We start from the raw sequence: 12,509 nt of genomic DNA on the forward strand, positions 1-12,509 counted from the left end.
CGGGACTGTCAAAGACATTGCTACTGTACGCATTTGCCTAAGGGCCTCGAGAGTGCCAAGAATGAATTCTGCCTCAAATCGACACGAGCACGGTCCTTAACTAAGTAAAAGCTGCTAAAAAGGACTTACGTCATCAGGTTATGGGGATAAGCCCTCCACAAGATAGTTGGATCTGAGATGTAGTTTTCCTAAGAAAGAAGATATAAAAATTAGCCTATGAGTATAATGCAAACTTCCTGGAAAATAAGACAATATTTTCATTTTTTGCACATTTACAAATCCCCCATCAGGTTCCAAAGAGCTCATGGAAGTCAAACTTTTCAGTTGTTTTAGTTATTTTCAATTCAGTTGAATTGCTTACTCTAGTGAAGTGAAAATCAGTAAGAGAAATACAAAGTGAAATAAGACATAATTCCCAGCCTTCGAAATTCTTTCAATCCAGTAGAGTAAAATATACGTGTATACAAACAAACATAAAACAACCAAAAACAATAATGGTACATAACAGAGGTACAACAGCTACGGGAGACGTGAATTTTGTCGTGAGTAATCAGAGAAGTGTTGTGGGAAAGAGGAAGCACCTAACAGGAGACAGAGGATCAAGGTGCTGTCAAGTTTTATAGGCTCATGTCCACATACTAACCAAATCTTTTTCCTCAATAATCAGAACTATTCAGTGAGAATTACTGCACGTTAAAAAAAAAAACTCAAGTGACTTATCTTTGATAATAATATTTTCCCACAGAAATGTAAGACTTTTATGTTTTTTAAAAAATTAAGATACATTTTAAGCTGAAATTTACATGTACCTATGAAGTATCATTGCAGCAGCAGCAGAAACTGGAATGAGCAACGGATTGAAAGGCTGAGTTTTAGTCTATCTCCAACATTAAGTGTTGTACCTTGGAAAATTCACTTTGCCTGTTTATTCATCTCTAACATGGTGATTTAAAAAAAAGTTATGTGTCCTGATAAACTAAAAAATATGTAAACTCTGAAGTCCACATACATTAAAGGCATTGTTATTACTAACCCTAAAGTAGCTACTGCCCCCTCATTAGTTAGAATGATACACTTAAAGGTTTTGATAGCCTTAACTGAAAAGTTACATAATATTTTAAGTTGTTTGGAAAATACTCAGACTGTTTTTAAAGGGGAAAATGACCAGAAACATTACAACTCATGTCACCTGGTAAAAGTATCACCAACATCTTATCCTTTTTGCTAATATAATAGAGACATCTGCAAATGACTCCAAGATATAAAAATAACTTTCAGATTGACTAAAAATGAATAAGGCTTTCTGAAACATTAAACATGGTTTAGAAAACCTAACTAAAAGAGAGACTTATTGCTGAAAGTTGATTTACACTAGTTCAAAAGCAGAATTCCTAATCTTCAATGAGAAAAACAACAGAAGAGGGATTTTCTAAAGTTCAGGATTTGCTTACAAGCATTAAAAATAGGACATCATTTTCTATTCTAGCTATACAATGTAAATACTTTGAGAGATGAAAATTTAAGCATAATACATACTTACAGATATTAGAATGAATGTGCCCCAAATACAAGAAAAAAGGTAGAAAGCACTAAGCTGACCAGATTCATTAAACTTGCTGTGTTTCGTTTTGGAGAAGTGCATTCGTCTGTTAATTTTCTAAAAATAAAAACAATCATTAGTAATTAAGAATATATTACAAAATATATTTAATATATGACTATCATAGTATGGAGAGCTAGTATTTTATAAAGTATAGATTTCTAAGATTGTATACTTACATCCAACACATACTCTTGAATTATGGCATGAATAATTATCGCCACTAGCATGTAGAAGAAAACTGTAGCCAAATCTTTGATACCATAGTAATAAAGGGACGCTGATTCAGTAGCTTGTTCCTCTGAGGGCCAAAAGGACAGGACACACACACACAAAAATATACATCAGATTATAAAACAGTGCTAAGTACAACATAGTTACGGAAACAAACAAAAGAAGACTAACCTAATAGATCAGTTCTACGGGTATGTCATAGCCAGTCTGCTTTTGGACATCTTGAGTCTTAGCAGCAATGAAAATTGAGGAGACTATCTAGAAATCTAAAGCTTTAGAAATTACTTACAAAGACTTGACATATGTTAGTTACAGCCATCAAAGACCAAAAAACAGGGGAGGGGAGGCCACACTCATCCGTGGGAAGACTGTAAGACTGCTATTATGCCAGGGTAAACATTAGGGTATACTTAGGTTATATTAAAGTTATACTTAGCCTATTTGCCTGTCTTTTCAAAGCACTTTTGAAACTTTCTACTTTCTATCTCTGCTTTCAAACTAGACACATCATGATTCTGATGGAAAAACTGATTTAACCTATATTTAATTTTGACCTATACGCCATTTAAAATTATTTTTAATCCTTGAAATTGCTATAATTTTTCAGAAAAAATCTTATTCAAATATTTGTGAAGGGCTGCTGATTGTTGTTCTCAAGTTTTACGTTTCTGGGGACCATTTGGGTAAAAAAGCTTTATTCTTCTCTGGCATATTCAAATTTCAAAACAACTTTGTGGTTTTGAGTAATCTGATATCTAAACACTAAATCAAATATTTACAAAATGATACATATAACTGAAAAAAAAACTCAACCCGATGTTGTATAACTGATCTTACATTCTAAATAGAGAGTCTCAGGGCAAGTTTGCTGCCGGAATATGTTAATATTTTATTAAAAAAATAGCTCATCCCTCACCTATGCTAGTTAATTATATTACTGTATTCAACTACAATCAACTTCCAATAGCAACTTGATTCTCACAAGGCATAATTTAGAAAGAAAACTTTTTTTTTTTTTTTGGTGAGGAAGATTGGCCCTGAGCTAACATCTGTCGCCAATCTTCCTCTATTTTATATGAGGGATGCTGCCACAACATGGCTTGATAAGTGGTGTGTAGGTCCATGCCTGGGATCTGAACCTGTGAACCCTCGGCCACCAAAGCAGACAGCACAAACTTAACCACTACACCACCCAGCCAGCCCTGAGAAATAAAACTTTTTGAAATGTTAAAAGTATAGTTTGGATGCTATTACCAGATAATGCCTAGAGCTCACTGACATTCTCTCTAATCAAAATAACTATTAGAAGTAGAGTACAACAAAAAAGTGAAAATAAAATAGGCTTGAAAGGATTGTTATCACAGGTCCAAAGCACAATGCATAGGTCAGAAAAACTGAACCTGAACATTGTGCCATGAGAAACCTTGACTGAACAATGACACTTTAAACAAAAGTAAAATATCTATTCTTTGGATTTTCTCATGAAAAGATCAGAGGGAAGAGGAGGCAAAAAAAAAAGTTCTTCGATGGAGTTTCACCCATTTAAGAAAATATACAATAAACATCAGATACCTAAAAACTGATGTGCATATAACATATAGGGTGAAGTCAACCAAAAACATCAGAAATGCAAAAATGATTCTGCATTACAAAATCATCAAAATTATGCTCAGTCTAATCATGAATGAGATCTGTGAAAATTAATGAATAACCTAGTATTCATGAAAATTTCCAAGTCTGTCCAACTGAACTCTACCAGTTAAATAGAAAATTCTAAAAGAAAACTACCTACCTGTTGCAGGGAGGGTAACATTGTACTGAAGAGTAACAAAAATGATAGAAGCTTTTGCTGTTATCTAGAAAGAAAAAAAAAAGATCAAGTCAATTTGTGACTTTCTCCCAAACAGCAGAAAAGGGGGAAAAACATTACAAGTTCTGTCCCCAAATCTAAGAACCAAGGGTACCCCAGTTCCTGTGGCACCCTGACAGGCACAATTGGAATTCCTGATCACCAAAGAGTTGAGCTTGGGAGTTAACATAATTCCCCAGTTCTGCAGTTTAGATGAGATTGCATCATTCATTCCTAACTTGAAGACTTCAATAGAGACACTCTGCAGTTCCACTAAACAGTGATTTGACACATAATGATTCTCTATGCTAGACCAGTACACAATGAACACAAAGTTCCTATCAAGAATTTTTTTTTTTTTTGCTGAGGAAGATTCGCCTTGAACTAACATCTGTACCTGCGCCATCTGAGCTAACATCTGCCTCTATTTTGTATGTGGGTCACCGCCACAGCATGGCTGATGAGTGGTGTAGGTCTGTGCCGAGGATCTGAACCTGTGAACCCAGGCCGCTGAAGCAGAGCACGCCAAACTAACCACTGTGCCACGGGGCAAGCCCCAAGAAAAATTTTAAATGTAAATTAATAAAAGAAAAGGAAGCACAGTTATCATGACAAAAATGGATCAAAGGTAGGGTCTGTGGGGGTGTGTGTGTTAATCACCCACAGACACCTGCCATAGTCAAGTAGTCAAGAAATGTTTAACTGAACTATTAGTAAAAGTAAAGTGGTCAGGATTGGATTAAGAAAATGTGGTATATATATACAATGGAATACTACTCAGCCATAAAAAAAGACAAAATTGTCCCATTTGCAACAACATGGATGGGCCCGGAGCGTATTATGTTAAGTGAAATAAGCCAGAAAGAGAAAGACAAACACTGTATGATCTCACTCATATGTGGAATATAAACCAACACATGGACAGAGAAAACTGGACTGTGGTTACCAGGGGCAGTGGGGGTGGGGGGTGGGGGGGGCACAAGGGGTGAAGGGAGTCATATATATGGTGATGGACAAACAAAAATGTACAACCCAAAATTTCACAATGTTAGAAACCATTAAAACATGAATTTAAAAAAAAAAAAAAAAGTAAAGTGGTCAGAACAGAAAAATGGAATGCTTACTCAACATTTATAGGCACCAGGCAATGTGCTGGACATGAAAGGGTAACAAAGATGAATGACAGAATCCCTGATGACTTGCCGCTCAGTGGGGTCAGGAAGACAGGTAAACAAATTGTCACAACACGGTCGAATCAGTGCAAATAGGTACTCAGGACAAACAACAAACTTTTTTCGTTTTTGTTTTTTTCCTGGGGTGGGGACTGAGGCATGTTCTAGAAAGGCTTCTCAGAGGACGTGGTGTGGAGCTGTCTCTTGCTGGAAAATAGAAGTTCCCTAGACTCACAAAGGGCGATGGAGAGGGCAGTATAGGTAGAAGAAACAGAAAGTGCAAAGGTCAAGTAGCAGTAAACACGAGGCCTGGCAAGGGCTCACATTAGGAAGTGGTAGAAAGGCCCTTGTTTGTTGAGCTAACTAGTTTAGATTTTATTCTAGCATGACTGGAGAATTTTGAGGGGGAAGTTCATTTGTGCTTTTTAGGAAGATCGCCGGGTGTGCCCTACTAAGTGGCTTCTCAAGCCCCCTCAGGTCCATTCTCCACACTGCGACCAGAATCACCTTCTGATCATGTTAACACCTCTCCCCATGCCCAGCCTCACCCCAAAAATGCTTCAGTGGATTCCCATTCGTTCTAGGATAAAGAACAAAATCTGTAACGTGGCCCATACAACGATGCCTGGTCTGACCCCCGCCCTCGCCCCTCCAGCCTCATCTCAGACCGTTTCCTCCTGCCCCCTGCCTCTTGCACTCCTGCCACCACAGGGTCTGTGCGCACACAGCTCTATCTATAATTTTATGTATTTATTTATTTATTCCCCCAAAGCCCCAGTAGATAGTTGTATGTCACAGCTGCGCATCCCTTTAGTTGCTGTATGTGGGACGCGGCCCCAGCATGGCTGGAGAAGCGGCCGGCGCGCCGGGGATCCGAACCCGGGCCGCCAGCTTCGGAGCACGCGCAGCCAACCGCTAAGCCACGGGGCCGGCCCGCACAGCTCTACCTAAAACACCGCTGGAAAACCTTGGCCCTCCAATCTCAGTCCAGTCACACCTTTTCACGGAAGCCTTCCTCGTCTCTTAGAGTAGGCCGTTCCCTTTGTCAGACTACCTCAGAGGACTGTTTTCCTTTCTTTCAAGACACACACTTTGGCGTGACTATACTAACAACTTCTGTGTCGCTCGTTAGAAAGTAAGCTCCACGGGAGCTGGGACCAGGCCCGTTGCTGCTCATCACCATTTGCTCAGAGCCCAGCATGGGGCTCAGCAACCGATCAATACTATTAAACAAATACCAGAGAAGATATCAAGTCAAGTACACGCGAGTACAAGGCTTCCGTAAGAGCGCACGACAGGCGCTAAGCCCTGAAGTAAGCAGTGGGCCCAGAGGCTAATTCTGAGGCCGGATAGGGTGTAAGCAAAAGAGAAGCGTCAAAGGTGACGTACCGACACTTACAGTTTTAACAGCTAGGTGAAAAGTAACACTATTAATAAAAATGTGGACTGCAAGAGGAACAGCAGGTTTGGGGAAAAGAGAAGAAACTGAGTTTTACATAAACTTAGATTTCTGTGAAACACACGGGTGGAAAGAGCAACAGGCAGCTAAAGCCTGAGTCTGGCACTCTGCAGGGAGACCCTAGCTTCAAGGTTCGGGAGTCTCCATCCACAGACAGTAGCTGAAGCTATGTGAGTACGTAAATCATCTACCGAGAGTGCGCAGTATTTGTAGAGAGCAGGACAGTCTCAGAACTGTGGAGAGGGCAGAGAAAAGCTGGCAGCAAAGTAAGAAGGAATGATCAGAGAGGCAGAGGAGAATAAAGAGAGCTTGACGCCTCAAAACCAAGGGAAACATTTCAGAAAAGTGTGGTTAACAAAGCCAAGGTTTCTAAAGACACGTGGCAGGCAGGAAAGGAGTGCGACGGACCGGACAACTTAAGGAGCCCTCAGAGATCATGGCTCGCGTGATCCCAACGAAGGAGTGAGAGCAAAAGCCACATCTCAGTGGACTGAAGAACACAAGAGGAACAGAATGGTATGTAGTGACAGATGCCAGGTCACGATTTATGCTGTTTTTACGATGGGAGAGATTGAGTCCGTGTGAGGGCAACTGGAAAGGTGCTGGGGAAAAGGGAGAAGTTAAACATATGAGGGGATAATGGATGGGAAGATCTGATAGGGAATGAAATATAAGGATAGAGCTAGAAGTTAATCTTGAACAGTCTTCCTCTTAGACTGGGAAGAAGGTAATAATGGATGACACAGTAAGTTTGAAAGCTAGGAAACTGAAGAAACTCACATCTGATAAACTCTTATCTTCCCTGTGGACAAAAAAATCAATGCCATCTGTTAAGCATAGTTTGGGACTTGAATGATCAGTATTTATTTAGTTCCTTCAGGGAAGGAAGCTGGCCAGGGAAAAGTAAAAAGATCACTGGATGTTACTGATGTCTAAGGTTAGAAACCTTTGATTTGTAATATTATCTATCAGCATGAGTGTATGATTTTTTCTGGCAACCCTTAGCAATCCACAAATGGGGAGGTATCAGAAAAGGCAGATGGTGGGCTGGATCCATGGTTGGATATTTGCAGGGCAAACAGGGAGAAAGACCAAGAGGGAAAGGAGGCGGAGGGCCTGGGGAGAGTGGGGACAAGGAAAGCCCAGAGGAAGAAAAGCAAAGCAATGAGGGGACTAATACACTGGAGAAAAGGAAGAGGGGCCAAGGTACCATAAGAGCTTGGACTAGGTGGAGAGCCAGCACATGAGCAGTAGAACGAGGGAGGTGAACAAGTTGGAGGTTGCGGCTGAGCTCCGCTATGCTGGAATTCAGGATCTGGAAATAAGGCAGGGCTGCATGGTCAAGCGCAAGGTATGGCCACTAAAGTGAGTTGCTTAACTGGGTAGATAGATAAAGGTCACTTGAATAGAAAAGGCCAGTAAGGCTTCTGTATTACAACTGGGTCGTTCACATGGATGCATCAGAGCAGAACGATGGCGTGGGATTTCAGGGTAACGCTGCTTTCCTGTGATTATTTTTAATAAGGTTGATTGATTACTAAATTTCATTTTTAATATCTTTGTTTATATTTCATATATAAACATACACACGCACACTCTCTCTCTACATCCCTGTTTCTAGTTTAGAACAAGGTCACCACTAGCATAGCTAAGAGAACTTTTTAAAGTCCTTTACAAATGTCGAGTGAAATTCTTCAAAGATAAATTTAATATCAAATTCCCAAAGCAACAAAAATTAGATCATCCTTTTATGCTAGGCTTCTAAATAAAATTAAAATCTGGCCTCCAGCTAGTTTACCATGTGAAATTAAGTAAAATGAGAAGAGGAAAAATACAAACTACATACCTCAAAAAAGTTTATAGAAAAATTAAACTATGCTCCTAGCCACTTTTAGGCTTCCTAAGCCTCACACCCCAGCCAGCAATGCTTTAGTCAAACTAATGTTACAATCAATTAATAGTAAGACAAATTAGTTTGGAATAAAATATGCTACAGAAATATACAATGCACTCAAAAGTAAAAATAACTGAGTTTATGACAGTTTTGAACATTTATAGCACTCTTCTCCATTTACAAGAAAAAAATGATACATCTTAAACAGGTTAACACAAACTCTAACCAATTATCTAATTCTAGGTTGTATGCAATGTCACATATATCATCACATTAATTAAGCGGTCACCAGGTGGAGCTTGGTATCTTTTCTTGTTATACAGAGATGTTAACTATTTTGTACTTGTTAGAGAAAGGCGTGACATCTACACTGACTGGGTGCCTGAAAGATAAAGACAATTTCTGAATACTAAATTCCACTTCACCCCTAACTTATATAAAGTTCTGGAAAAAAAAAAAATAAGGGAAAGAAAATGTTGGCGTTAAGACAAGTCATGCTTAAAAATAAAGCAAACCTCCAAAACTGTTCCAAGATAGTTGTCATTGTAAATGTCCCCCAAAACTGCATGGCACAAACAACCTAGACTCCTGCATATCCGGAAAAGAAGTCCACTCCGGAAAAGAAGTCCACTCCCGAGGAAAATATTCCTTTTGGAAACTCCTAATTCCTCACTTCTCTTCTGTATCCTCACTTTCAGAAAGCTTCCCAAGTATCCTTACACTTTTCGACTGTTCAAATTTTCCTAACTCAAATATGAAGCCATTAATTATAGACTGCATTAGGTAGACAGAAACTGACCGTACTAAAAACATGATTTCAAAATTCACAAGCAATTTCTGATAACATGAAGTTTCCTGGAAATCAAAGTCCTACATTTCCCCAAAACAGATGACTACTATCAACCTTTTCAGTAAATATAATCTCTTCAGATGCACTGTTGGACCCTTCTCTCACATAAAAATTCTGTCTTTTATTTTCCAACTTCGATAAATATCTAAGGAATAATAAGGGCTACCATTTACCGCATGCCTTTTGTAAGACAAGGACTGAAGTAGGCATTATACACATTAATGAATTTAATTCCCAGAGTAACCCAACGAGCCCCATTTTACAGAAGATGAAACAAGTTCTGAGAAGTTGAATGACATGCCCTAGGCTACCCAGTTAGCAAGCTGTAGTGCCCTAACTTAACATGGATCCCTTTAGCTCCAGCATCTATCCTTCTACTGTATATCTGTATTGATTCCTCGTTTTGGCTAGCAATATGGTATTTTATTATTGTTTTGTCAATTTCACCATAAATCCTCGGACATTTCCTCAATATATTTACACAAAAGGCTTAACAGTTTTACTGCAAAAACATCAACTTCTCTATCATTCTAGCATACTGTCATTTTATAATTATGTTAACTTTGAGATTCAGCAGCAATTATTTTAGAAGTCAAATAGCAAAACTAACCTAGTCAACTTTTTTTCCCTATGTAGATAACACACTTTCAAATCCTAACACTTTAACATATGGTAAGAAAAACGTTCAACTTGCACAAATTTCCCTCTTCTGAATACTACTTTAACGTTCTCTTTTAAATTGACTTTAAAAACTTCTACTTAGATCTTCGTTGTGTCTATTTAAATTTTACAGATTTACATAAAGGCGAGAATCTACTCATTGTAAAAAATCATCAACTTGTGAGGCAAAGTATGGGTGGTGAATTTCCCTAGAAATGTGATAAGAGAATGTGAAATAGTTTACATAAAAGCAAAGTATACCATTTCTAAGTGTTAGCAATTCTGATTTACATTCCATTTTACTCGAAGCACTGCAAATATACCTTGCAGGTAATATTACTCCTAAATTATATTCGTAAAGTCAGGAATTCTTACCGTGTGGAGACAGGGTGTGGCAAGTTTTACAAAATTGTTGAATATATTGTATATACAAAAGCATTACTTCTAATATCAAAGCAAAAAGTACATGTAAATATAAAATTCAGAGAGTGAGCACAAATGTTTAGCATTGCATTTTTAATAATATCATACATTCATATAGAACTTGATAAACTATCAGATGTCTTCACACCATATTATCTGATCCTTGCCACGATGGCTGTGAGAACTGCACAGGTGACATTATTCCCTTACATAGAGCAGGAAAATTGAGGCTTAGTCTTGGGTCACTCACTAGAGAAGGAGCACAGGCCCAGCCTAAAATGCAGCACGCACCATATGTTAGTTCCCTTTACCTTTCCTGCCACTGTACCTACTACGTCCTTAGCAGGGGACTAAGAAGACACAAATGACGCTACCAGGAATAAAAAAGTCTGTATCTAGATCCAGAAAAGTCCATTTGAAGAGAAGCATAAATAAATTTAAATATTAAGTTACCTAATAATAACATTTAAAAAACTGATTCACCTTTTGGTCACTGGCAGTCTCATTCCATACTTTTTCCCTAAGAATTCGTAATGTCACTCATTCAACGAATATTTTTTCAGCACCTCCTATGTCCTAGGCACTGTTTTAGGCACTGGAAATAGCCTAGTAAAAAGCAGAAATTTCTGCTCTCACTGAGGTTACATTCCAGAAGGCGTGGGGGGTGATTAAGTAAAAAATGAGCATATCCGATGGGGCACAGGGGGGCTACAGGAGAAAATAAAAACGGGAAAGCAGATGAGGAACGGGCGTGTGAACTCGGGAGCGAGGGGAAGAAACCCGTGGGATGTTACGCGTTCACCTTGCAAAGTTGATTACCCGCACTCAACAGCGGTTAAGTCAGTCATCAAAACACCAGATACGCGGGAGGAGGATTTACACACTCCTGACATTTCCACCCTCTCATCCTTCAAGAGACAAAAAGAAAACGACTCCACGCCTTGGCGCTGCGGTTCAGAACCTCGATTTTCTGGATCAGACCTGGTTTCTTTCAGGCAAAACGCACGCGTCGGGGCAAAAGGTGGGGTAACCGCCCGGCAGCGACCCCGGGGTGGGCGCCCAGAGCCCACCCGCCCGGGAGAGCCGAGGCCGCGGCCACCGCCGCCCCGCGGCCGCCGCCCTTCCAGGAAGCGGCCGACGCCGGCCCCGCGGGTGTCTGTCCCCCGAGGCCGGCCTCCCCGGCCCCCGGCCTCGCCCGCCCGCGCCAGCTCGGCAGCGCAGCGGCCACCCCGCGCCCGCCGGCCCCTCGCCGGCTGCCACGTAGCCCTTCGCGGGAACCAGGAACTGCGCGGCCGGCGGCGGCGGAGGGGCGGCGTGCGCGGCGGCCAGGCCCGCCGGGGAGGGCGGGCCTGCACCCCGGCGCGGGGGCGGCCCCTCCGCCGGCCCCAGGCCCCCGCCCGCCCGCCCGGCCGAGGGGCCGAGGCCGGCCGCCCGGGCCCGGGAGGCGGCGGCAGGGCGGCTGGGGCGGGCTCACCTCGAACATGAGCCCCAGCAGGAAGACCATGGCCACGCAGGAGACGATGTCCGCGTGATTCTGCAGGATGAACTCGTGGCTCAGGACCGGGGGGCTCTTGGTGCTCTTCTTGCGAATCGCCATGGTGAGGCCGCCGCCCGTGCCCGCAGGTGCTCCGCCCGGCTCCGCGCTGCCCAGCTGCTCACCGCCTCGCCGCCGCCGCCTGCCCCTGGCCGCTCCTCACCGCCCCGCCGCTGCCGCTCGCTGGGGCTTCACTTCCCATCCCACAGCCAGTACGCAGCCGCCGGGGCCGCCCGGGAAAAAAAAAAAAAAAGAAAAAAGCGAGCCCACTGCGGGGGTGAGCATGCGCACCCGGGAGCCGGCGGCCGCCCCTGTCAGCCCACAGCGCCGCCTGGGGACCGGAGGCCGTCGCCGCGGCCGGCTCGAGTAAGGAACCTGAGCGGCGCGCGCCGCTCCGCGCCTGGGCGGGGGTTGCGAGTCGTTTGAGGCGCGAGCTCCCTGCGCCTAGGTAACTGGCTGAGTGCACCGCGGGGGTCTCAGGGCGGTCACGTGCTGTGTCGTGCACCGCCCAAGCATGCCTCCCCGCCCTCCTGGCCCCCCGGGGCTTGGGTGTCGGTGCCTGCTTCCATATGGATTGCCACTTCTTGAAAACCACTGCCACCACCAAGATAATCTAAACGTGTGACTACAGCCTCACTACACAAGGGTACGGTGCATGCTTCAGTTTTAGCATCTACCTTAAAAATTAACATCAGAGTTATTTTAAACACGCCTGGGGACTTATTCTTTGTAGGCTCCAACTAGTTTTAAAAAAAAGAACAATTTCTATTCGGTCCCACCTACCCATTCCCATTCCTATCCCCGCCCCCCACTGGGCCTCCAACTGAAGACAAC

The 12,509-nt window shown here is 42.4% G+C and overlaps 1 protein-coding gene across 1 annotated transcript in view; it reads right to left on the reverse strand.

Moving 5' to 3' along the window:
• TRAM1 (translocation associated membrane protein 1) overlaps window positions 1-11,893 on the reverse strand; it is a 29,964-nt gene extending 18,071 nt beyond the window's left edge. Inside the window, exons 1-5 of the mRNA XM_058528865.1 lie at window positions 11,616-11,893; window positions 3,627-3,690; window positions 1,780-1,901; window positions 1,541-1,657; window positions 130-188 (exon numbers count right to left, since the gene is read on the reverse strand). Of these exons, the coding sequence (XP_058384848.1) occupies window positions 130-188; window positions 1,541-1,657; window positions 1,780-1,901; window positions 3,627-3,690; window positions 11,616-11,738 (485 nt within the window). The 5' untranslated portion in view covers window positions 11,739-11,893. The remainder of the gene's footprint in view (window positions 1-129; window positions 189-1,540; window positions 1,658-1,779; window positions 1,902-3,626; window positions 3,691-11,615) is intronic.
• Between the last annotated feature and the right edge of the window lie 616 nt (window positions 11,894-12,509).

Source organism: Diceros bicornis, chromosome 33, assembly GCF_020826845.1.
Source record: "Diceros bicornis minor isolate mBicDic1 chromosome 33, mDicBic1.mat.cur, whole genome shotgun sequence".
Taxonomy (NCBI): Eukaryota; Metazoa; Chordata; class Mammalia; order Perissodactyla; family Rhinocerotidae; genus Diceros; species Diceros bicornis.